Source organism: Corvus brachyrhynchos, unplaced genomic scaffold, assembly GCF_000691975.1.
Source record: "Corvus brachyrhynchos isolate BGI_N302 unplaced genomic scaffold, ASM69197v1 scaffold47, whole genome shotgun sequence".
NCBI lineage: Eukaryota > Metazoa > Chordata > Aves > Passeriformes > Corvidae > Corvus > Corvus brachyrhynchos.
This window is the reverse complement of record NW_008239292.1, coordinates 347,068-372,846: the sequence shown is the minus strand read 5'-3', so window position 1 is coordinate 372,846 and position 25,779 is coordinate 347,068. Positions and strand designations below refer to the sequence as shown.

General features: G+C 48.9%; 3 protein-coding genes across 7 annotated transcripts in view; 1 reads left to right on the top strand and 2 right to left on the bottom strand.

Moving 5' to 3' along the window:
- LIMD2 (LIM domain containing 2) overlaps positions 1 to 5,145 on the top strand; it is an 11,544-nt gene extending 6,399 nt beyond the window's left edge. Inside the window, exons 1-5 of one of the 2 annotated variants that reach the window (XM_017740527.1) lie at positions 1 to 19; positions 1,933 to 2,068; positions 3,330 to 3,374; positions 3,787 to 3,926; positions 4,406 to 5,145. In XM_017740527.1, the coding sequence (XP_017596016.1) occupies positions 2,027 to 2,068; positions 3,330 to 3,374; positions 3,787 to 3,926; positions 4,406 to 4,565 (387 nt within the window). In that variant the 5' untranslated portion in view covers positions 1 to 19; positions 1,933 to 2,026 and the 3' untranslated portion in view covers positions 4,566 to 5,145. The remainder of the gene's footprint in view (positions 20 to 1,932; positions 2,069 to 3,329; positions 3,375 to 3,786; positions 3,927 to 4,405) is intronic. The other variant, XM_017740528.1, reaches the window with a different exon arrangement.
- LOC103619911 (RING finger protein 113A) overlaps positions 1 to 8,957 on the bottom strand; it is a 24,273-nt gene extending 15,316 nt beyond the window's left edge. Inside the window, exon 1 of the mRNA XM_017740525.1 lies at positions 6,150 to 8,957. The gene's annotated coding sequence lies outside the window, so the exon portion shown is untranslated. The remainder of the gene's footprint in view (positions 1 to 6,149) is intronic.
- A 95-nt stretch (positions 8,958 to 9,052) lies between these two features.
- MAP3K3 (mitogen-activated protein kinase kinase kinase 3) overlaps positions 9,053 to 25,779 on the bottom strand; it is a 30,706-nt gene continuing 13,979 nt past the window's right edge. For 2 of the 4 annotated variants that reach the window (XM_017740520.1, XM_017740521.1), the window contains exons 7-16: positions 24,867 to 25,045; positions 23,971 to 24,032; positions 22,292 to 22,359; positions 21,969 to 22,061; positions 20,945 to 21,136; positions 19,218 to 19,366; positions 17,351 to 17,482; positions 16,535 to 16,664; positions 15,657 to 15,834; positions 9,053 to 13,131 (exon numbers count right to left, since the gene is read on the bottom strand). In XM_017740520.1, the coding sequence (XP_017596009.1) occupies positions 12,903 to 13,131; positions 15,657 to 15,834; positions 16,535 to 16,664; positions 17,351 to 17,482; positions 19,218 to 19,366; positions 20,945 to 21,136; positions 21,969 to 22,061; positions 22,292 to 22,359; positions 23,971 to 24,032; positions 24,867 to 25,045 (1,412 nt within the window). In that variant the 3' untranslated portion in view covers positions 9,053 to 12,902. The remainder of the gene's footprint in view (positions 13,132 to 15,656; positions 15,835 to 16,534; positions 16,665 to 17,350; positions 17,483 to 19,217; positions 19,367 to 20,944; positions 21,137 to 21,968; positions 22,062 to 22,291; positions 22,360 to 23,970; positions 24,033 to 24,866; positions 25,046 to 25,779) is intronic. The other 2 variants (XM_017740522.1, XM_017740523.1) reach the window with 1 other exon arrangement.

Below are 25,779 nucleotides of genomic sequence, written 5' to 3'. Positions count from 1 at the left end.
GGCGGGGGGCTGCCAGAGGGTATGTGCATGGTGGGCAGAGGGATGTGGAGAGGAAGGGGCTGGATGGAAAAAAACCAGCCATGGGGTGGGATCAGTGGGCTGGAATTGAAGGGAAAGGGGTTTGGGGGCATGAGAAGCAAAGAAACAAATAGTAGGTGGAAGTAATCATGTGCTTATCAGAGAACCCCTGAATGGTTTGGGTTGAAGGGACCTTAAAGATCATCTCGTTCCAACTCCCTGCCATGGGCAGGGACACCTTCCACTATCCCAGGTTATGGGGGAGGGCAAGAGGGGGGTGATGGAAAAACGGAGGGAAAGAAGGTGGCTGGAGTAGGGGAGGAAGATGAGCTGTGAGGGAAGGGAAGCTGCGGGAGGACAAGCGTTTGTAACAGGCTGGGGTGAAGGTGAAAAGCAGGTGAAAAGGGGGAGGGTTGTGTATCTGCGTTAGAGGCATGTGTGGGGTGGGGACACCCAAGTTTTCTGGGCCCCTCGTGTTCCCTGCAGGGTCTGTGCTGGGCTGTAGGACCCAACAGACCCCAGAGACACGAAGAGAAGGTCTTGTCCCAGGGAATGGGGGGCAGGGAGGGGCTGTGGCATTGGGCTCTGGCCCCCAGCAGATGCTGAGTTCGGCAGCAGCTGCCTGCAAGTGAGCTCGGAGAGCAGGAAATAACAACCCAACCGCAGAGAGACGGGAAATGATTTTGGTAGAACAGGGGGCTGGGGCTCAGCTGAGGCTGTGAAATGTTTGCAACCAGGGTTGTGCAGCCCCAGGGCTCACCCACCCGTGCCCAGGGCCTGGGGCAGAAGTCTTTCAATTCTGAAAGCAGCCACGAATTTTGGGCGCTTTGCTGGGTGTGACGCAAGCCTGGTGTCAGCTGCTGGGGGTTGGCAGCCAAAGAGGCCCCCAAAACCCAGGACATGTTTGCAAATGTCCCTGTGAGATGGGCACTGAGGAGATGCCCCTTCCCCAAGCACTCCACCCTGACACATTTCTGCCCTGGGGCCTCTACCCCAGTCCTCAGGCAGCAGGAAGGTTTTTGGGGTGACAATATGAGGCCAAGGGGGTTCACTGGGACAGGAAAGCAGCCCCAGGCAGAGGGGGATGCTGGTTTTCCAGCCCCCAGCTCATCCCCATCATTACAGAGCCACCCCTTCACCCTCCTTTTTGCTGCTCTGCTCCTCCCTTGGCAGCATTCACTCAACCCCACAGTTCTGTCCTGTGTATTCAAACCAGGGCTCATCTTTCACGGGTGTTCTGAAGGTAAAGTGCGGTGGGGAAAACCCCTGGAGGAGCTGTCAGTGCCTTTTTAGCTCTTTTTTACCAAAAGGGGTGATTTGCAATGTGGGTGGTTTTTCCCCTGTGCTGGTCCCAGCCCTGTCAGCCTCGTCCTCCCGGGCACTCAGCACATCACACCGGGCCACAGCTCACGGGGCTCAGCCTGAGGGAGACGTGGGCTCCTCGAGAAGACAAAGTCCCCATCACTTGCTCTGCTGAGCTGTGATCGGTGCGAGTTTTCTGGGCTAAAATTAGACTAAAATCACAGTCCTTCCTCCAGCAACACCAGTCCTTTAGTGGCTGCATTACTGAAACGCGGGGTGCTGATTTTGCTGCCTTGGCTTGGGGTCAGCCTTGCTGCCAGTGGCGTGACCATGTGCCAGCAGGTGCTTCCATGCGTGGCTTTGGAGTAGAAACCATCACATCACCTCCCGGGTACTCAGAGCCCCAAACTCTCCAGCTGCTGTCACAGTATTCCAGACCTGCACCTCCTGACCATCAGTCCAGTTTCGTGTCCCTCAATCTCTCGGCTCCCTTGGGAAGCCCCCAGGCCAGAGAGGCTGATCTGACCCTGCGGAGGAAGCTTTGAGCTCCTGCAGAGCTGCTGGGCTTGGGTGATGAAACCAGCCCTACTCCTGATGACATTTCCTTTCCAGGTGTTGCAAGACGTTTGTCTTAGACATCTCTGCAGAAATATCGACCCACGGACTTCAAGCTCAGGATTAAACAGACGGAGAAGGGAAAGGAACCATGTTCCAGGCCACGGGAGCCGCCAGCCCACCCCCAGCTCATGTACGTGGCATCCTGTGGTTTGTATGGGAATTTCAGCTGGGTTTTGGTTCTCAGGGAGGGAGGGTTGTGTACAGAAGCTGTGTTCCCGACCTGACATTTTGGGGTGATCAAAGGCACAGTCACTGCTACTCAAACAACGGGACTGGGGACAGGAATGTTCCAGCAGAAGGTGCTGTTTGCTGAGCACACTGAACGCCAGCTCAGGCTCTGGCCCATGCAGAGCTCTCATCCCGCGCTGTCTTGAGTTGCGTCTGTTTGTTTGTGTTTCCATGGCTTTCCGTGATCACAATTGAGAGCTTTCGAGCTGCTTAGGACTGGAGTGATTGGAGATGGAAAAACATAAAGGCTCAGGAACATCTCCTGCTGGGACAGGATACGGCCCTTCCCCGAGGGAAGATCTATCAGATATGGAATAGATCGTGGCCTGATCGGGGCCAGGAGGCTGCCGAGAAGTGACGAGCAGCCCTGGATTGCCGTAGCCTTGGGAACGGACGCAATCCCAGCTCCAGAGAGGCAGCATTTTCCTTAGCTCTGGTCAGCTGAGCCTGGAAACAGCATATTAAATCCTAACCCCAGGAGAGCACCTGCAGTTGTTCTACCAGTGCCAAGGGATGCAACTGGTTTTACACGGCTGGAGCCTCCTCACTGCCCATGTCCCCCTGTTGACTTTGGCTCCTGCTCACAGCCTCATGGGAGTGAGAGGAAAATCACGTCCCTGACCTCAGTCAGTGAGAGCAGCTGGGAAACGTCTGAGGAGGCAGCTCGGCAAGGGGAGAGTTTCCTGTGCGCCTCTTAGGCAAACTGTTTCCAAAAATACAGAGGAGAAACGATGGGGAAGGACAAGGCAGAAGGAGCAGAGGGTGGGGGATCAGCCTGGGGCAGAGAGCGGCAGTGCTGGGCAGGCAGGGCCAAACTGCAGCCAGACAAGGACAGCAGGGTGACGTCCTGGGGTGACATCCTGGGGTCACACTGTCCCAGCCTTGGGAACAAGGAGTGAGGAAGATGAGCCAGCCCTGACTGGTCACCTTGCTGGAGTGCGATTGCCCCTTGGATCCCAACTTTGGGAAGGAGGGAGCATTTCTGCCAGTGCCAAGGAGGGTGAAACTCTTTGGGGTGGCTGCCGGGGATGCAGCGGGTGCTTGTGCAGGTGCCTTGGGGAGGGTGCAGGATGTGGAGCAGGTCAGGGAGGAGCAGGTTTTTGCCAGGGGCTTGTGCCAAGCTCTCATTTGGATTTCTCTTTCCTTTTTTTTGTCCTTTTTAGGAGGCCAAGAACAGCTCAGGAGGCAGCACAGTGCAGCGCTCCAAGGTACCTTTGGTTTTTCCACATCATCCCAGAATGGCCTGGGTTGGAAGGGACCTTAAATCTCATCCAGTGCCACCCCCTACCATGGGCAGGGACACCTTCCACTGTCCCAGGATGCTCCAAGCCCCGTGGAACCTGGCCTTGGACACTTCCAGGGATGGGGCAGCCACAGCTTCTCTGGGCAGCCTGTGCCAGGGCCTCATCCTTCTGATTCATGGCAAGGGTGGAAGGGCCAAAAGCCCAAGGGCCAAGCTCCAATCCAGCCCAGCATCAGTGGAGGGGGAGGGAGATGGGGCTGCTTCCTGCTCCCCAGTGCTCCAGTGAATGGCGGGCAGGGAAGAGGGCAGTGCAGGGATCCGGGGTGTCCCAAACGCCTTCCTCATTCTCTGTCTCCCTTTGCTCTACCCTTGGCCAGTCCTTCAGCCTGAAGGCACAGGTGAAGGAGATGTGCACTGCCTGCCAGAAAACCGTGTATCCCATGGAGCGGCTGGTGGCCGACAAATTTGTCTTCCACAACTCCTGCTTCTGCTGCAAGCACTGCCACACCAAGCTCAGGTGAGCCAGGCTGGAGGCTGTGGTGGGACAGGTGTCACTGCAGCTCTGCCAAGACCCTCCCACACAGAGCACCCAGCCCCTATCACAGCCCCTCGCTTGGCCAGTAGCCAGAGCCCCCCAGCCCACCCATCACAGCAACACAAAGGTTTATCTCCACACCTGGGCCCAAGTCTTAGCTAAATCCCACCTGCTATGGAAGGAGAGATGTTTCCCCCTGGGAGCAGCCTCAGGGGAACAGGGAGCTGAGCCAGAACCTCCTACTAGAGGACACAGAGCTGAGGCTGAGCTCCCCGGGGACCTCCCCATCTCAAATTACAGCAGCCCCCAACAGCCTCTGCTGGTGGGAGGGGGCTGCTGGCCCTAAGGGTCCCCTCCTGCATGTTCCCTCCTCTGCTGTCCCGATGCCCCCAGGCCCCCCACACTTCCCCCAGGCTGCAGCGAAGTCTCCCTGCCCAGCTAACCCTGCCCTCCCTCCCCAGCCTGGGCAGCTACGCCGCGCTCCACGGGGAATTCTACTGCAAGCCCCACTTCCAGCAGCTCTTCAAGAGTAAAGGCAACTACGACGAAGGCTTTGGGCGCAAGCAGCACAAGGAGCTGTGGGTGCACAAGGAGGTGGAGAGCGGGACCAAGTCGGCGTGAGCGGGGCCAGCCCCCGCTCCTGGAGCCCAGCTGAGCCGGGCGCTAACTGAGCTGATGTAAAGCAGGACCTGTGGGAGGGGAGGGAAGGGGGGGGTAGCCCACCCCTCTTTGGAGGGTGCTCAGAGGGGTCCTGCAGGCCGTAAGGACAGGGCAGAGGTGACCAGGGCGCAGCCCCCAGACCTGAAGCCCTCTCTCTGCAGGCCCCTCTCCCCAGTGAGATCAGAGCAGAAGCAATTGCCCCCCACGGGACCCCCAGCCCCGTTGATCCATTTCAGGCCTGTCACCATGGAAAAGGAGATGAGCTGGGGGCTTAACCAGCTTGTGAGTCACAGCAGAGCTCCCAGCTCCCGCCACACCAACCCTGCATTGCTGGGGCTCTGGAAAAGGAGGGTCCTTGGTTTACATCAGCTCAGTTCAGCTGGGATGGTTCAGCCTTAAGGATGTTGCCCTGCCACTGTTTAACAGTGTCTCTTTTTTATATTTGCCTTCGACTGGTACGTTCTGCGCCGGAGCCTCGCGGCAGCTTCGCGCGTGACACATGCGCTCCTTTATTTTTGTAATACAAGGTTTCCGAGCCTTCCCTGTCTTGTCCTGTGTTCCCAGGGGCCTGGGGAGGTGGGAGCAGTGGTCAGCTCTTTCTCTTACTGCCCAGGTACTGTGGAAAGAGCCTCTGTCCATGCAGGATCAAGGAAGTATTCCTGGATACCTGTATGTAATGTTATGAGTGAGGCTGGGAGGGGAGGGGATGGAGGGAAGGGGAAAAGGGACGCCCGGCCCCTCCAGAGGGATCCTGCAGGCCATGAGGACTGGGCAGAGGTGACCAGGGTGCAGGCCCCTGACCAGAAGCCCCTCTGGGGCCCCCAATTTTTTGGGACCCGAACCAGGATTTCAAATTCCACATCAGTGTTGCCCTGCGAGCTGCACAGCCCAGCTGGAACCTTCCACCAGCTGCCGAATGGAGCCCAGACCACCCTCAAAGGGAATTCACTGGCCTGTGGATCCCCCAGGATTAAATCCACCCCTTTGCTCTGATACGTCTCACTCTCTCCCCTCCGCAGCAGTGGCCATCGTGCCCTGTCCCTGCCTCAGTGACTCTGCTGGGGCAGGATGGGCATCAGTGCTGGGCTGGCTGGTGCCACACAGGTCTGGCTTGGGTCCACCCCATATCCAATGCCCTGGTTTGGACAGCACAGTCCATACAAATTAATGATCCCAGCAAGCCCTGCCAGGCTGCAGAGACAAATGCAGGAAAACCAGGGAAAGTGGGTGAGTCTGGTTTTAATTATTACTTACCTCTTTCCTCCACACACACTTTGCACAGCTGTGCTCAGGAACCCCATGTCTTTCAAATTCTACAGGAACTGAGCTTTTCTGAGCCTCTACATAGAGCAACAGGCCGTGATAGCAACAGAAAGAGCCCCTGTTCCATCCCTGACTGATACCATCAGCTCTGCTGAGCACATCCTGTCTGGGAGAACCCAGACACAGCCATGGAAACAGGAGATAAAGATGGAAGAGGGAGAAAGATGGGGATGGGTAGTCCAGAGGAGGAAGAGATGGCACAAATAGAGATGTGCTATTAACCCTGGTCTCTGTGGTGCTCCCCCTGCTCAGCACAGCCCTTCGGGGCCTCAGGGTGTGCAGCCACAGCCAGTCAGCAGCTCCACAGCGGAGATGTCTCACGGTCACAGTGACATCTGATTTTGGGGACAGCACCTGCTGGATGACCAGAGGAGCCTGATGTTGGCCAAGTTATTTCTCCTTTTTACTGAAGGGCTTTTAAAGGGGCTCCTGGGTGGGGATGGCCTGGGGACACAGCCACCACCAGGGACTGCACACAGACCCTGGCAAGGGTCCCAGGGGGATTCAGCCTCACCAAGAGCTTTGACTGTCCCCACCACGCAGGTGCTGCCAATCCCCTTCACACCAACATGCAGGTGGCAGATTTACATCCTAAAAAAAGCCACCCCTGAGCAGCCCTTGCCAAGGGGCTCGTGATGCTGCAGGCTTGGGGCCCCTTCCCCGGCCCCTTCCTTCCTCAGAATGCTCAGAAAATGAAAGCGGAGCCCTTGGTTCTGCTTCCTGCCTCTCGCTGGCCTCACTTCCCGATTCCCTCAGCTCCCAGGCTGCTGCACAGCGAGATGAGCAGCATTTTAACAATACCAGATGATTTTGGGGGTAGGGAAGTGTGAAACCCCCAGGTTTTAAAGGCTGGGTTTTCAGTTAGAAAGAGACCATTAACCCAGAAAAGTAATGAAATTGTATCTTTCCTTCCCTCCTCCAAATTGAAATTTGAGATTTTATCTAAAGGCCATTCTCCACCCATCCTTCCCTGGGTCCTGTCCCTGGTCACGAAAGCAGAGATTGGAGCTGCCCCTCGGGAGGAGCTGTGGCCCCTGGTGAGGTCTGACCTCAGTCTACTCCAGCTGAACAAGCCAAGAGCTACGGGCACAGAAGGTGTCAGAGAATTCTGCAGCATCTGGCAAGAGAAGCAGGAGCTGGGAGATCAGTTCTGCCTGCAACCCTCTCGAGGATGCTGCACAGCTTGCATTTGGTTGTGATGAACTATTTTGGCTCCTTGTTGGGGGCACAGTGAAAGCAATACAGCAGCAGCTCCACGGGAGGATATTGCCAGCAGAGGAGCCAGAGAAGCAGCACAAGCTGCAGCCACAGCCGGGGATGCCACAGCTCCCGGGGGTTCCTGGTGGATGCAGCAAGAGCTTGAGGGCAGTGGCAGCACAAGAACAATCCCTGACTTGGAGCAGAGCACGGAAAACAGCCCAGAGCCACCTGCAATTCCTCCTCTCGGAGGGCAGAGCTGCTCTTGCCACCCAAGAAACAAATGACTGATGATCAACACCCTGCATATCACACCCCCCACACCTTCCTTTTGTGCTTCCACACGAGCACGGGGCTCAGCACCAACCTGCCCTCCAGCCCAGGGAAGGACATTTTCCAGAACATAAGAATCCAAGCCAGTCATGTAACAAAAGCTGTTTGGGGAAAAAGAAAAATCAGTATGAATCCATATAAATCCATACACATCCATACCATCCAGATGTCCAGTTCTGGATGAGATAGCACCAGGCAGAGCTCAGCTGCAGAACCAGTGACATGAGAGCAGATTGCTGGATATAAGCAATACACCCACACCTGAGCAGTATGAAATCCAGAGGACACTGCTCCTGGTTCACACTTTACTACCCCAAAAGAGCCACAGCCGTACAGCCAACCTCTGTAGAGATCTTTGTATTTTATTTGCTTCAGAAGTGGATTTAGAGAGGAAATGTACCTTAAGTCCCCTGCCCCTGGGCCATAAAACACTCATAGCACAAATTACCAGAAATAAAAAGACAATTGAGGGTCTTTGCTGCATTTCTTTTGTGCTTTAGTCAGTGTTTTGGGGCTGATAATTTCTACCTCCAAGGCTCCAAACATTTTCTTCTCCCAGCCCCTGCTCAACCACCACACTACAGGTGAGATTCTTGCAGTGTCCTGTGCAGGGCTGGGAACTGGACTGGATGTTCCTTGTGGGTCTGTGGGGACGACTCCAGTTAGGAATACACACTCTGTATTTATGGAAAGCAGAATTACTACGGAGCCACTTTCTTTTGAGAGGGGTGACCAGGAGGAGAGTCCAGGAGAAACCTGACCATCAGACAAGGCCAAGATGAGAATCTCAAGCAAATATCCCACTGAACACACCGAGGGGAAAGGAGAAGAAAGGCATCAGCTTTGGGATGCATCACCCTCAAAGTGAAGGTAACAGAGAGTTCCCAGGTTCCTCCTTTGGCAAGGGCAGGATCTGTGGGTTCTAGCACACAAGGGGGTGTTGGGAAGCAGCTGGAGGTGCTTTATTCTGGTTCCACAAGACATTTTTGTTCTGAGACAGCTGCACTTGATGGTTCTTATCTGTGCTAGCACAGCCCCAGGAGTCACACACATGCTTGGTTCTGTGCAGGGTTTCTATTGGATCAGCTGGTCAACCCCCCTCTTCTGATCTGTTCACATTTTACACTGACAAATATTTCAGTGTTTCACTGACAGCAGCTACATCCTGGGAAAAGGCAACTGGAGGCTGCTTGTGGTGAGCGCAGAGTGGCACCCAAACACTGATTAAGTGACAGTGACACCGGAGAGAGAAGCTGCACGAAGAGGAAAAAATCCGCCTTTCAGCAAGGAGAACAGATGAATTTTATAGCAGCACTATTTCTGTCTGTTCCTAACACAGCATGCTGGAAAAAAAAATAAAGCCTGAAAGTATCTGTAGATGTGGTTACCCATTGTCTTGTCCTACTCAGGGACAGCAAAGCTTGTTCTGCCCCAAATCACTGCTACAGTCAATGCAAGACCATCCAGATTGCTCCAGTTCAGCTGGGAAGCTCCATTTCTGGAAGGGAGCTCATGGTATCTTCCACTTGTCTGAAATCCAGAGGCTTTCCTTCTCCAAATTTTTGCTTTTTAAAAGGACAACCACCAAACCAGGCTTTCATATAAATGATAATTTTATTGTAAATAAAATGATACATTGGCCTGGCTTTGCACTGCAAGCCCCCGGTCTGTAAATAGAGACTACTGGGTCAAGGTCTTCTGCACAATTCAGGTTAAAGCCCTTTCTCCCCGCTTTGCATCACTTATGGTGATAACAAAACCCTTTTCTTCCTTTTTGAACTGCTCCTGGCACACCTACCTTTTCCCTCTTGGTCAGTCTATGTTGGTAACTGGTGGCAATGGGAACTCTTTGGAGCAGCTTCAAGTCCTGTGGAATATTATTCCAAATTAGGGGAAAAAACCCCACTCCACAAACCCCACCCAAATGGATGCAACCTAACTGCCACTAGAATGGGCAAAGATGGGATTTTCTGGAGAACAGGCAAATAACCTGGAATGCACAGAATCGTCACACCAAGACCAAAATGTCACTACTTTGTTTCCTAACTACCTCAGGGACAGCCAAATTCCCCCAAGTCCCTCTCCAATGGGAATCTTGGACATTTTTCTGATTAGCTTTAACTGTTTCCCAATACTGGGACTATGATTAGAAATTCTTTGTCAAACAGGATATTCTCCATTTCTACAGCACCTTCCATCAGGGATCCCAATACTCAATATTCCCTATATATCCCTCACTGGAAGGAATAGGAGGAAACCCAACATGACAATTGGAATCGACACAATAGCTTATTGTCAGCCTGGCACTCCTCCTCCACTCTCCCCTAAATGAGTTTATACCCAGTTTTTTCCTAGTCTGCCAGGATAAAGAGGCCAGACATAATTTAATTCTGAGGTATAATTACATTTCTGTCCACTTGAAACTCTTTTGCTGCCAGGGCTGTTAAAAGCCCATGGTATCAATGTCAGCCCCAAGTTATTCATTGGAGCAGTGGACTCAGGAATCCAGATCTTCCTTTTCCGTAATCAAGAGGGCTGTGAGGAAACAAAGAGGCATTTTGGCTTGGCTCTACTCATTATAAACCATCAGCAAATTCTCTGCAAAACCAGCTGCTTTTTTTCCTTTTTAAATTCATAAAGGCGTCAAATTTATTTCCCCACCTCCCCCCACCCTGTAACAGTCGATATATATAAAAATCACCAAATATGATCTTTTACGATATAAATAAAAAAAAAAAGTATGAGGCATCACCGTTTACATGATGTAAAAAGAGCTAAAAAAGAGCGATATAAACTACATTCATAAAAGTGCATCTCCAAACATACAGGTAATGCTTTGGCTTGTTCCTGTGCCGAACGCGTGGCGCTGGGGCGGCTGCCGGACGTGCCCGTCCAAGCTGGCCCCGTGTTCTCTGTCACTGTACAGCTGTTATTTACCCCCATTACAGCCTGGAATGCAGGGACTTGCACAGAGGAGGCACATCCAGCACAGGGAAGGGCCGAGGGCTCCAGGGACAGGACCGAGCCCATCAGTCCTGGGTGCTCTTGCTCTGCTCTGGAACCGCCTCCAGTGCTGCAGGTGAGGTAAAAGCCACGAGGTCCTGAGGATTGAGTTGCTTTGACACATCAGAAGTTATGCTGTTTCCTCATGCCCTGTTCTCTCCCGGATCACAGCGTGTGGGACAGCAAGAGAAAGATCACGGGAGAAGGTCTGGATTTGGTGAGGACAAGCCAAGGACAGAGGGAAACCCCCGCAGACGTCACCGTGCTCCTGACCCCTGCAAGTGATGGGTAGTGGATGAAGACTCTAATCTTTGGTATATTTAGGTTGCAAGGCTTGAAGAGCTGGGCCCCCAGCTGTGCTGACCCCCCTACTTTTGTCATCCAGACTCCAGGGATGATCCCACATTCCCAGCAAAGTGGTGTGAAAAGCTCCCTAACTCCGAGCGGGAGCATCACACCCTCGCTTCCCCTCATGGCAACAGGGAAGTGCATGCCAGAAGTCAGGCCAAGGGTCTGGACAATCTGGAATTGAGTTCCTGGTGGGGAAAAGATCAACAGAAGTGCTCCCACTAGAATTAAATAAATTATGGAACAAAGGCTTTCATAAAAGGGATCCCCTAAGTGCCCACAACTGGAGTAGTGCAGGGAGCACTGGAAAGGAAACCAACACCAGCTTTTACTGGTTACACTTTGCTCTGGGTTTGGCACAGAAAAAACACTTCATATTGTCAAAGCTTTTCAGGACTTTTTGTTGGTTGGGGCTTTTAGGGTTTTTTTTCCTCTTTTAATTCAACACAGTATTTTTCATGTGTTCAAGGAGATTGGTTTCATTAAAACTTGCTTTATCACTTAAAAACTTAATTTTATTGCATTATGAAACAATTTTCAAATTTTTATGGGGGAGAAGAGTGGAGGTGTGTGGAACCTTCCAATACAAGAGCAGAACACCTTCAGTGTTGCCCTATAAAGCAATATTTTAGTTAAGTAACACTTGCTTTTCTTAGTTTCACTTCTCAGAGATAACTTACAACCACTCCATGAATCCCCAGCACTTAAAAACTGCTGGTCTTTCATGAGTGAAATAAAGATTATCAGTGCCCAAATCAGCATAAAGGATTTGAGGCCATCAGGACCTCAGTTCTCAGATTTGTGATATCTTTGAAGTGCACAATCACTGGGATAGATTTTCCTGGTACCTGCATGGGGATCTCCAGGTAATTTTAGATATTTGCTCCCATTTCAAATGTTTTCCCTGGTTCCCTGTTTGACTTGACTCCCACAAAAGCTCATTTAAGTTAGGTGATAACATTTTTATGGAACTCTTAAATGACCACTTACACACCTGTGAAACCAACAACACACAGCGAAGGGTTGAGCTTGATTCCAGCTTCCTGTGCACAACAAGAATGAGTGTCCAGGTAATTCTCCCCAAGAAACCCTCAATTTTCCATTAGGCCATGTGCTCAAAGAAACTCCGAAGTAAATTCCTGGGCACCAGATGGACTATCTTTGGTTAAAAGGATGGTAAAAAGTTACCAGCCAAAGAGATGCAGGAGGAAGCTGAATTCTGCAGAATTCCCTTCCAGAGGGGTTTTGTTTGGACCCAGCAGCCCCAGAGAGAAGAAGCAGGAGCACAGACTTGTTTGGTACGACGCAAACTGACAGACACTGTCTTAATGCTGGGACAGATCAAATCTTGGAAATTAGCTCCGGATTTTCCAACATCATTGGGAGAGCTCTTTCCTCAGGCCCTGGAGTGATTGCATTCTGCTGAAACTTGTATGATTATCCCGACATTTAGCTGGAAAGACCTCCCTCACCCCCAGCCCCAAATCCACGGGTTCATTATAAAATAACACTATTCACATACTTTTGAATCAATATTTTCTGAACACCTTCAGATGCTGAATACTCAAGAAGAAAAATATACCACACTATAGCGAGCGCATGCTCCATGACACATGGCTTTTTGCTGGATTCAGGTACTGGACACGCCTCTGGAGCCCCAGCAGGGGAAAACCAGGAACTCCCCCAGACAGAGCTGGTCTGGAGGCTGGTGCATGTTTCTGTTTTGCTGAAGAGTGGAGCTCTTCCAGTTCCCACTTGGGTTCAGATTTTCTCCTATGTTCAACCAGTGAGATGCTTGTTAGATTCCCATTCCTGGGCCTGCAGAAAACACGCAGCCAGCTGCAATGTCACATCCAGGTAACTTGGGGCAAAAATGTAGCTCTGCTTGGACAGCTGTCGGCAGGATGAACATCAGTCCAGCAAACGAAGGAATCAGGCACGAGAGCAGACCCTAAAGTTCCTTGGCAGAACTTCCCCAAAGGACTAGGCCTAGCTGAGTTGGCATTTTGAAGATGCAGCACCACAACGGGCTGTTGCAACTAGACCAGACAGGGCACGGAAAGCCCGGCAGGAGCTGCGAGCAAGGGAGGTAATTCAGTACTGGAGCTGTGCAAACTGGTGTCTGAGCAGCTCTTCAGCAGAGGGTCTGTGCCTGGCTTCCACAAAGATCTGCTTTAGGAAGTCCCGGCAATGTTCTGATATGTGGGAGGGGAGCTGGGGGTTGGTGGGCTGGGTGGCGATTTTGAAGATCGCTGCCATGGCCTCGTACTCGGCCCAGGGGGGCTTCTCTGTCAGCATTTCCACCACGGTGCAGCCAAGGCTCCTGGGAAAGCAGACAGGAAAAACCAAATGAGAATTCACCCAATAATGCCCCATGCTCAGGGAGAGCTCCCCAGCGAGCTCCAGCTCTGGAAATGGCTCCTGGGGGGATTGTGCTCAGCAAACCCCGCGCGTGCCCCGACTCGGAGCCAGAGCTGCCCACAGCTGCTTTTCCTTCCAGGAGAGCAGGGAAGTGCTGAGTCAGGGGGGCCGGTCCCACTGCCTGGCAAGTGCTGTGTGTCCTCTCTCAAATTCTCCTCTCAGGAAACATTTGTGTTAACAGGGGACAAGAGGTGCCCGTGGGAACGTCCCTGAAGGCACCGTTTGACCTCGGTGGTACTTTCAGGTGCTGCTGCTACTGTTGTAACTCAAAGGCACTTAGAGAATCACAGGATGGTTTGGGTTTGAAGGGACCTTAAAGCCCATCCTGTTCCAACCCCCTGCCATGGGCAGGGACACCTTCCACTAGACCAGGTTGCTCAGAGGCTCAACTTGCTGAGTTGCAAGGTAGAAAACAGACTTTTTAACACTCAAGGTTCAGTGAATCAGAGCTCCTTGACCCCACAAAGCCATTTCAGCAAAATCCCTTTTCAGTCACAGCCTCGAAATGCCCACGTTGGGGAAAAAGCCAACCTAATAATATCTCCACTTCACAAGAAACCAAGCATCAGTCAAAAAATAATTGAAGTTGTAACAGTTCCAAACTGGGAAGGCAGTAAGTTAAATCCCTGTGGGACAGATGCATCATTACCTTAAGGAAAAACTCCTTGTAAAGTTAATGGGGCTCTGCAGGCTACCTCAGGGGACGTGATTCTGGGGACAGGGCTGAGCCACCTTTCTGAGGCAACGTGACTCCAGCACCTTCCCAGGGAAGATGGTTTCTGTGGCACTGCACTGATAGGGCTTTATTCAAAAAGGATTAATTGCTTCCTCCAAGCCACAGATTAAGTAAAAGCCATTAGTGAATTTTTAATATCCAATCCTGTGTTTTTATCACATCTTCCATTAAAAAGGCAAAACTGCCTCCTCTACCTTAAAACTAAACCTTCTTTTGAGGTGAAAAGCAAGGAAAAGACATGTTGAGAGGCAGACTTGCATCAATTGCCAAGACAAGGAAGGAAAGGAATTAAATGCAGTGAATATGCAAGAACTGATTTCTCGACAAGGTTTAAAATCCAACGTGAAAATTTTACAGTTTTCCAGCCATTTCAGACTTACTAGAAGAGAGTACAGAAAATGCAAACCATGTGTGCTGAAGTGCTGGGGGCTTGCTCAAAAGCAAGCAGGGATATATTATTGTTTAGACTGATTTATAACGTTTAAGCATGTCCTGTTTCTTTAAGATATTCAGCAAACACCAGGAATGTTTTTCATGTCAAGTCACTCCAGCAATAACAAATAGCTAACATATTCTGCTATTTAGGAAAAAGAAAACTGGAGAGGGGCCTGCAGCAGTGGCACAGAGCCAGGTGGACGGATTTGTTACGTTTCTGAGCCTCTGGGCCATACATATCCACCCTGGGACCAGCGCTGCACTGGAAAATTCTGACCCCCCGAAATAATGACTGGGATTGTAGGAACTGGAGCCTGGCCAACGGCAGCGACTCTTTGATGGGAATGGACCAATGTCAGCACCAAGAGGAAATCCACAACTGCACCAACCCAGGGGGAAGGGCACGTGCTTCACTCTCTCCCCAAGCATCTCAACTGGGAGAGTCTGCAGGACTTAACCCTTTGCAGACGAGACATTTTCAGCTGTGTTTCCACTCGCTGCTTGGACAGGAAACAGGCCTTGCTTTACTGTGGAGGCACAACCAGACCTTTTGTCCCTGTTGCTTACTTAAGTTTTATAATCTCACCTTTTTAAGGCCTCCAAAATTAACATTTTGGCACAGGACCATTTTGCTCTTTTGATAGAGGCTATTCCTTAGCTATGCCAATAATAGCACAGCTACAGTTTCCATTCATGCAGATCATCTGGATCTTTTCTGTTGTTCCAGGTTTGGGCATCTTTCCTTTAAGGCTAAAATTCTACTAATTTCCAGTACATTTTAAGCATAACTCTCATTTTATAACTAAATGAATGGACTCTCCCTAAACAACCTTCAGTTGCTCTTCTAAGGGATATCATAGAACCACAGAATATCCTAAGTTGGCAGGGACCCACAAGGATCACGATCCCAATTCCTGGCCCTGCACAGGACACCCCCAAGAATTCCACCAAGTGCTTGAGAGCACAAGAAGGATGAAAACATTGCACCAGCCAGAAAGCAAAAGAACAGCTATCAGTGTGAGGAAGGAATGAGTGGAAACTGTTTCTGAAAAACTAAAACTGCTCCTGAAAAACCAAATGAGTAGTTAGGTGTTAACACTGCGAAATACAGCCCGCAGAAGATCATGTCTTGAGTTCAAATCAGTGACTTCGATTCTCCTAAAACTTTTCATCCAGACAAGATGACAGAAGGTGCTGTCTTATCTGGCTCCAGGAGAGCTGTGCAGTGATGTATGGACAGCAAGTTAAAGGCTCACCACACATCCGCCTTCCTCCCGTAGCCTTCCCCGCTGATCACCTCCGGGCTCATCCAGTACGGAGTGCCCGTGACAGAGCGGATGCCTGTCCCAGACATACAGATTGTCTGCAGCCGTTTGCTGGCCCCAAAGTCCCCAAGCTTCACATTCCCAGCAGAGTCACGGAGAATATTGGCACCTGGACAGAAACAAAAAACGAAGACAGCTGTTTTCATGCAGTCCAGCTGTTGGATCCACAGCCTAGAGAACGATATCCAACCCCAAATACCCGTGCTCATGGTATGGCTCTTTCCCCATTAAGCCTCAGGTGACCTGCTAAACATCATTTCTTTAATTCAGGCTGTAGACAAGCCAATTGCTAATGGCTGTAAATGGGAAAAACTTCAGGGAAAAACACAAGGAAGTGAAGGAGGGAAATGAGAGCTGAGTCAGCATCAGCATTGTTACAGTGCCTGTAAACAGCTCAGCCAGCCTAGCAGGGCCCCCAGGCCACAGGCTGAGAGAGAACAGAGTTGTGTAGAGGATTTTATTGGGATGCTGCTTTGGTGAGTGCAAGCACTGCTTTCTGGTCAGCTGGGTAACAGATGTAGCCGATTAAACCGCTTTGAACTCCTACAATAAACAAGTCAATCTCCACTTTACTTGGTCAGAGGTCCTGAACACGAAGCACCAGGGAAAAAGCAAACTTTAGAGCTTAGCTTTTATGTGGACACAAACTGAGGTTTAGACACCAAAACCAATTCCTCCCCCAAAGCTGCAATGAGACCAAGAACCCCATTGCTGCCATTATCTGGTACGTGCCCACGTGAAACCCTTCTGCTCTCAAATTGAGTGCACTTGTGCTGGGAAAGTTCTTTCCCCTTGCCCACTGCTCTCACCCTTTATGTCCCTGTGCACAATCATGTTGCTGTGAAGGTACGAGACGCCCTCGAGGATCTGCCGGGTGTATTTCCGGGTGACGTTTTCCGTGAGGGCTCCATATGCCTTCAGCTGGTCTTTCACTGACCCCTGCAAAAAGCAGACAGAAGGAATTGGTAAAGAAGTGACAAAGCACAACTCCTGCAGTGTCCACTCAATTCCCACAAGCCCTGGGTGTTAGACACCCAACTGGCCCAGCAACGAACTCTGGCCTCTGCTGAAGCCTTTCTGGGAGGCTCTCTGAGCATCTGGCCTTAAGAAGCCCTTTTTAAGAACAATAAGGACAGGCTTCAAGGCAAAAACAGCTTAAGGAGGTTCTGTCTGCTGGTACAACTGGTTGTGAAGACAAGCAATAAAATAGTTAAGCAGACTGATCTGGGTGAAAAGCCTCCCTTTTTGGAGAGTCAGTTTTAGCCTCACTTGCTGTACCATGATTCTGCTAATTCAGTTACCAGCATTTACATGTTGGCCCAAGTCCTTTGAAGTACTTTGGTAGAACAAATTAAGACTGAAGAAAAGAACTGCCTTTAGTGACTATTGAAGAGAATATAGAATAAAAAGAATAATTTCAAGTACAAGACACTTAAGGAAAAAAACCAAAGAGGTTATTTGGACATAAATAAAATGACAGTGGTGGCATTATGAGCCGGCGTGAGAAGGCGCAGCCCTAAGAGGGTCTGAGGTGGATGACATGGTTAGGGGGATCACAGCAATTAATAAATCAATTAACAAACCCAGCCATCTCCCTTTCTGATCCCTGACTGTGCTGCTCTTACCCCTGGCATGTACTCCATGAAGATGGTCAAGGTCTTCTCTGCTCGATCCCTTAAGCAGCCGTAATACTGCACAATACGTTCGTGCTGGAGGTTCTTCAGCAGCTGAATTTCACACTCCAGCGCACTCACTTCCTATGGATGTTGAAGGAGAAAATAAGATTGCAGCCCCAGGAAATATATCATAAATATAAAAAATAATTGTCATGTCACTGGCAGGATGAGACCACTACTACACTGAAAAGTGTAATCCATGACATCGGTTTATCTGCTTCTAAGAAAAGGCAAACATTACCAGGGCTTCCTGTTCATTTTTACTGTATTATCTGCAGGTCAGTGTTGGTGTGGAAGCTCTCATAGAACACAGGCAGTATCACACATGGATTTAGTACCAGAAAAACTTTGTTTCTTGCCTTGGTTCCATCAGCTGCATGGCTTTACCCCAGGTGGCTGAAAGGATTCTTCACCAACACAGGTATAACCTCACTTCTCTCACTAAGCTGAGGGCAGGGAGTGTTAACTATGAAACAGCTCTGAATACAGTTACAGAACTGGAACCTCAACCCACTGGAGAGCAAAACAACAGGTGCTGAGAGCTGCTAAGCTTCTGTCACCCAGTTCTGTTCTGATTCACACTGATGATTTACTGGAATCAACCCTAAAAACAGCTTCCTCTCCTATTTACTTCAAAGAATCTGCAGCTCTGCACATGAAACTGATCCTTTGCTTTGCTCTTGCCACAGACAACAGGGTATCACAGTGCAAAGGCAAAGAGGTTATCCAACAACTTCAGATGGAATCACAGACATTTGCTGCTCAGAGAAAGTATCAGGTTTTTGCTGAATCCAGGGATTGAACAGGAAGAACATGAGGATTTATGGAAAAAGGAATAATGTTTTCTCTCAAATTAGTCCCACTTAACTCTTTCCAGCCCTGCCATGGGAAGGTGTCAGGTTCAGCTCTCTTACTCTGGAAGAGGATGAAGAACCTTAGAGCAAGAACGTGGATGTTGTAGGGACACATGGAACCAGAGGAAGCTGCTTAATCAGGCCAAATAATAGTTTAAGGTTTGGAGTTTCAGTGCCTTCAAAATATATTCCAGCCTGTTCCTCCTTGGCTCAGAGTTACTGTCTGATTTACAACAGAGACATCGTAGAACTTCCCAATTTAGGACATATCTTGGCACCAATATCCCATATAAAATCAGAATAATTAAATCTTTGTGGATCAGTTATTCTAGCTCAAAGTGAATTTGTTCAATATTGGGAAACTGGTACACTGTTAAAACACTAGCAAAGAACCCAAAAGCCATTCCAGCTCTATCCCCTGTGCAGGGCGTTGAGTGCTCTCCCATAATTTCAAGGTGCCCGTCTCATCTCCACTGTCTCTAAAGTGTTGTCACATCACTCTTCTTGATTAATTTACACCCCACAACTCAATTTGTTTTAAGGACACAGAGAACTCAGAAGTGAAAATTGGTAATTAATGCACTTGATACAGGGTATACCATATAAACCCAGAAATGGGTTTTGCATGTGCAAGCAGCTTTTTTTGTTCAAAAAAGAAAAAAACCCCCTCTACTCTTGCTGGGTTTAGTTTCATTCACATCTATGTCTAATCAGGAACACAGGGCAGTCTAGTATTCCTCAAGTAACCTGGCAACAAACCAAAAAGCTGAGAAGGGAGAGCCAAGAATGAAACCAGAAAATGGATTTTAGTTTCAGGCTGAAGTTAATAACACAGAAAAGTAATTTTTAAATGACTCCTATTCTTCTCCACATGACTAAATAAGATGCCAGCTTTCAAGGACAGACGGAGACAGACATAGTACAGGATCTTACAGGATTTTAGAAGCTGAGATAAGAATTACCTTGCTCGTTTCAGGGCTCTCTGGATCAAACTGGACCTGCTTAGCTGCAAGTTCTCTGCCTGTGTCCACGTCGTAGCACAGATACACGCGGCCAAAGGCACCCTGGCCCAGCAGTTTCCCTCTGCGCCAGTTTATTGGAGCACTTGGAGCTAAAAGAGAACAGCAATAATTTCTCTTTTCATTATACTATTTTAAAACAAAGGTGGGCTTTTCAAGGACCAATCTCCATCATACTGGGATTGAACCAGGTGTTCTGTAGTCGAATGAGGTGCTCTCCCAGAGTAAGGAGTTAGTGGCAGAGCTCTGAACAGAATCCAACCGCCCAGACTCTCAGGATCTGCTGACTGGTGTCCCATTAAAATGGCACCACAAAACATTTTGCAAACGTGTTTTACAGACAAGTTATTCAATGGGATTGGGGAAATTTCATTCCACCAGCAGGTGGATTCTACAAAATCACTGCCTTAAGAGATGATGCAGCAATTGAACAGCAGCTTCCAACCCCTGATCTGTAGTTATCACATGCATCAGATGAAGAAGAGCTGGATCAGCCTTGCTAAATCAATCCCAGCCAGCTGGGAATGACTTAAGCTTCTGGGACAACTTGAAGGACATTATTCTGAGTTTCTTTGCCAAGCTAGCTTGGGGTTGCTTCTGTGGGAAGGATTTCACTGCAAGGCTCCCTCTAACCAGAAAGATTAGAAGTCATAATTCCCTACTAGAGATTGATAAAGTAGGGGCCATGTTAGCACAGGTATCTTCTTTACCTGATGAACAGTCAGAACTGATAAAAATATCCATGAGACCCAGGTAAAGCAGCATCTCCAAGAGCCCAGCAGGAGGCTCCATCCCCAGGGCATTAGGAATCCTCACATTCCATAAGCAGCAGTCTCCTGACCCAGAGATTAATACCTGAGCCCAGTTTTTCAGACCGCCCTTAATCCCAAAGCATATTACTCAAAGACCAGTCCTTTAGCTCCAACTTTGAAAGCAACATGACCAGATTCCTGCAGTGCAGTGCATCCAATTACGTTGTATCTAACAAAAAACTCTAAAAACAAAGACAGGAACCAGCCATCTGGACAGTGCGAAAATACAGAAGAGCTGAGAGATTAGCTTTGCCATGTCTAATTCAATCAGATTTACTGCCAGTTGGTATTTTAGTGTGTTCCTTACTCTGCTACCAGCTTACTCTTCATTTTAATCCTTAAATTACTGTATGGGATATCTGAAGTTCACCGATAACAACTTACGTTCCATCTCTTTTTTTTTTTTAATAACAGAAAGTTGTCCAACAAAACAACTCAAGGATGCCATTAATACAGAAGTAAACCCTTCACTAAGGAGCAAGTGAAATACATACAGCTCTCAGCTAGTAGAATAACTGTAACCCAAAAGCCTGACTGCAACTGTTAATGTAGCAAGAAAATAAACAAGCTTGTCTGACTGTTTTAAGAACCCTGTAGATCATCTAGATCAAGCAAGTTTTTTTTTACTTCTTAGCTGAATTTGCAATGCTTTCTAAAGCAAAGGCCAGCTCCCAGAAGAAATCTGAGAAGCGAAAGACTTGTCCTGTGGGTGTGATAAACAAGTCTCAAAGCAGAGCCAGGGAACGACGCAGTTCTAACGGCTCGTTAAAGCCAGGTTATGGCAATGTATTGGGACCCTGAGAGCCTTCCTTGCCCACAACCTGGGAGCATTTCCCCCGTTAGCCAGTGAGTGCCTACATTTGGTGGGAATGTTCCTCTCCTGCACTCCCAGCGCGTTTTCGCTGTCGGCGCTGCGGAGGCGGCCCCGGGGGTCCAGGTACTGCAGGGCCAGGCCCAGGTTCTCCCCGTTGGTGCTCAGGGAACGACTTGAAGGCACCAAGGTGAAAAGATTCCCTTGGTGACGCCGTATCCGCGGAAACGTCCTCCGGCCTGGGGGAAAAGGTAACATTCTAAAATAAATGCTTGCAACTGGAAGGTAATGGCTGAGGGTTGAGCAGCGGGGAGAAGGGGGAGAAATCCCATGTCCTGCTCTGTTCCCATGGAGCAGAATCTACAGCCAACCAGATGAGATGCAAAAATGTAACACCTCAGGGCGGATGCTGCCTGAGCTCAGTACAGCTCTGGATCATTCCCAAAGCAGAAGGCAGAGAACACTTTGCAATGCCCTCAGTGCTGTAAGATCTAAACTTACCTTCCAAAGGAAAAATCTGCTTTACAGGCTCTGAGCACAAGCTCCAAGTTTTGTAAACAACTACATACAAAATGACTTTCTAGATAACGTGCCTGGACTTGCAAATAAAAACCATAAACAAAGATCGTGCCAACTTGCACCTCATGAAATTTTGAGAGATTAATTTGCATAAAGCCATCTGACGAGCAGAGATGTAATTCTTTAAGTCCCTGCTATATTTAAAAGACCCAGAAGCAAGTCTGCAATGCAAATTAGCAAAGCATAATGAATCTCTGTGGTAGGAAACTGCTTATATAGGGCCAAGTCTAACAACTATGTCCACAACTCCCTACTCAGCCTGGATAATCCCAGAAAGGACAAAGTAAACAATGAATTACAAAGTAAACAAAGAATTACAAACAACCATCATGGGTTTCCATGAAAATGTGGCATCATGCACAAGCCCAGCACTAACTGCAAGGACCAGGGCACTTCCAGGCTCTCCAGCTAGGAGTTACACTCACGTGTAGGGGTTGCCATTGCCTCACCTTCTTTTTCCAGCCCAGAATGGGAGGTCTGAGACCAACTCACCATCGTTGTAGTCCTTGTGCTGCATGGAGACGTTGTAGCGCCGGGGGTAGGTCCCACCTTTGCCTGCTTTGTCGTAGAGCTGATTCTCACGGTCTGGAAGGAGAAGCAAAGACAAAAGTGAGGTTCCTTCAAAAAATATAACTTCTAATCATAGAATTTTCCTGTAACAGCAGGTTTTTAGGAAGAGGCAATAAATAACTTCCATAGCTTTTCCATCAACACAGCCCCAGTTCTTCTATTTATACAATCCCAGCAAGCAGGGAGGGCGGCCAGCCAAGAGCAGAAAATGTCTGGATCAAATAACCTTTGTACCAAAGACATACCTGAGAACTCCTGTCTATTATCAGGAAAGCTTTGTGCCCTTGACATCCGGGACTTCCGAAAAGAAGGACTATTAGAGAAAGAAGGCAAGAATAAGTTTTGCTGTCTACCAGAGCAAAACCTACAAGGGCTTTAAATATAAGCAAATACATTTGAACACTGGGTTCTCAAATCCCTGTCCCTGCAAAGATTTCACACTGCGCCTGCAAAGCTAAAGCCAGGCTAAGGCCCCAGCTAACCAGACTATTCCCCAGTGTGGGTACTCAGCCCTTCTGTGCAGTTTGAGCCATTTATTCAGTGTTTCCCCAGTCTGTGGTACAAGACTCAGTGATTCCTTCAGACATGAGAAGTGGAAGGCTAAAACCAAGGCTGAGAGGAAGAGGAAAACAAGGTATCACTTGCAGGGCAGTGCTCACAGGGCAGTAAAGAATGGAGATCCCTGCCCCTCTGACTCATCACAAGGGGCAAGAACTCCTCTCGTGAAAACTTGGGTGCACTTTCCTCTCTCCAGCAGCAGATGAGCTTACACACACAAACAATCCCATTTCCAACCCTCATGTTTCTCCCCAGCAAGCAGAGCTCCTCCACAAAGCCTAAGTATGGCCCCTTACTTGGCACAAGGTCTTTAACCTCTCTTAAGAGATTACACAAACTCAATCTGTGCCAAAGCTGTGCTCTTGGCACCTTTTTTTGTTACCCAGCATACGTGGAGCAGCCTGATACAGCTTTTAGACTCCAAAGGAGATTCCCATCACACAAAGAACAGCAGCTTCCCCAGATGATGCCCACTCCTACAACAAATAACCAGGAAGGCTTTTTATTTCCTCTCCTCCTTCAGTAAGGGCAGAGAAAGGGGACAGAAAGGTAACAAATCAGCAACGCTCCCTCAGTAAATAAATGCATGCACACACAGAGTTAACTGTAAGTGCTTCCTTGTGATTCCAGAAACGGGAGGAAGTGAACAACTACAAATCCATACCTCAAGTGCTTGACATAAAAGCATATGGTACCTACAGGAATGAGCTTGAAGGAATCTTAAAAACACGCTGAAGTGCAATATTACAGGTGTTGGGAAGCCACAGTTGCTATTCAAGTTAATAGAACCTCTGGCTGCCCACCAGCACCTCAAGCAACACCGTCAGCAAAGAAAGGGAAGAAAAAGATCTGGAGCATCAACCTATGACAAACTCTTCATCAAAGAAAGAGCCCTGTTTACCTCTGGAATTCATTTTGTATCTCGCAGAACAGAGCAATCTAGTGCAATGATCTATTTCTGTAACCTTAAAATAGTTTGGGGTTTTTTTTTTATGTTGTTTCATTTTTTAAATGAACAAGTAGAGCCTTGTCTAAAAGAGATTTAAATACCCTGCAGCCAGATGTTCTCAGAGAGGCGGCTCCACACAGGCTGCTCGCTTCAGAATTTTGTATTTATAACATAAAGCCACTGAAGCACCAGTTTGTTGGTCTGTGGTTGTGCCAGAAAATAACACAGCCTTAAGACACAGTCAATGCTCTTTAAGAAATACACTGTAGGTAGGAAGAAATTCTTTAAGAATTGTATTCTTAAACTGTATTCTTTAAGAAATACAAATATAGGTAGGAAGTCAGGTAAGTACAACTGGCACTTCCATCTAAGCATGCACGTTCTCACCAGTTTGTACATTTGTACCTGTCTGCTCACCTGTCCAAGGACTGGCAGCTTCCTGACACTGAGTTTTCAGCACTGCTTAGAGGGTCCAGCATCTGCAACACACAAGAAAGCACACAGCAACATCAGTGCAGTCCAGGGCCCAGGAGAGGCTGTGCCAGAGGAGCAGAGCCCACGACTGCCTGCCCACAGGACATTGAGCTGAAGAAGGGAGTCTAAGCCTACTTAAATGTACAATTTTCCTTTATCTCCCACAAAAATTAGGTTAATATAAAATTTGAGGCACTGCTTTAGTTGTTGAAGGACTCTGCTGTGAAAAATGCAAGCTTTAGCCAGCCTTGTGCTGCATTTTGATCCCAACTGGCTCCAGGAACAGTCTCTGCTGGTGCTGCTGCCTCCACCTGCAAGTTGCCCTTTGGCCTCACTTCCCAGTTTTTTGAATGGAGAGCAGAGTTTCAAAAGCAAGAGGGTCACACAAATGTGGTAATAGGAAACCTTGTCACACGTGTGACAGCACCAAAACTGCTCAGTCAGAGGTGGACGGGCAATGCCCAGAACAGGCAACTGCTTCTGGCAGCCCAACAAAGGCTTTGAACTCACACAGCTACAATTTGAAGCTGTTCAAATGCACAAAGCAGCACCTTTTAGAATCCCAGAATGATTTGGGTTGGAAAGGACCTTAGGGATCATCCAATTCCACTCCCTGCCATGGGCAGGGACACCTTCCACTAGACCAGGCTCTCCAAGGTTGCCCCTGGACACTTCCAGGGATGGGGCAGCCACACCTTTCTGGACAACCTGTGCCTCACCACCTAATGGTGTTGATGCAACTACAACCAGTGAATATTTGGGAAAGAAAAAGAGGGCCCAGATCCCAGCAGAATCCCTTAACAGCTGGACTCAGGTTGCACCCTGATGCTCATACTCACACACTGCTCGCTGGTCTCTGGGATGAACTCGCCCTCGCTGTTGATGCTGGTGTAGGAGCCCTGGCGGGCGATGCGCTGCTGCCGCTCCGGCACGTACCCGGGCGGAGGCGAGCTCCGGCCCGTGCTCTGCGAACCTGGGACAAGGACAGGGCTGACACTGCTGCTGGCTGACACTGCCCCTGTAACAAACCCCAGGCACCTCCTCTAACACCGAACCTCTGTGACCACAGGAATTCCAGAGTGAGCCCTACGGTCTGGACTGATGTGGAACCAGGAAAGCCAAATTGTCTGATGTGCACCTGTACTGATGTTTTAGAAGCTACATGGTTGATGCTGAAGCCCCTGACAAAGCAGACACCTTTTTCTAACCTCTTCTGCTCAGCTTCCTGAGCATAATTTCAGCACCTCAGGGAAGGCGGGATTCCAGGAATCCCTGGCTTTTGGGCATGAGCTCCACTGCTAATCTCCACTAAACAAAACACTTGTCAGGGCAACCACTCTTCTGTCTTAATTATAAATTTACGGTAATTTCCTTTGAGTGACAGAACATTCCTGTTTTATCAGCTGAGCTAGTTATACTGACACCCAGCAATTTCAGTATCCCATGGGAGCACTGCTACCTTTGGATATAACCCCCAGTTTCTGTGTTACTGCATGAAAAATCAAACTTTACAGTTAGTTTGGGCCAAACCACTGTTTTGGAGGCCTAATCTGCAATTCCTGGTAATTGGATGAGATAGCTGAAGGACAGAAAGTATGTTTAGGGGCCAAAGGATGAGAAAAACAGTTTAATCATCTGTAGTGGCACTACCTAAAGAGTTTCTCTTGTGCTACCTACTGAGAGAAACTTCATCCTTAGGGTTTATTTTTTCCTTGCAAGTCTCAAAGAAGATGAAACTTTAGACACAGAAAG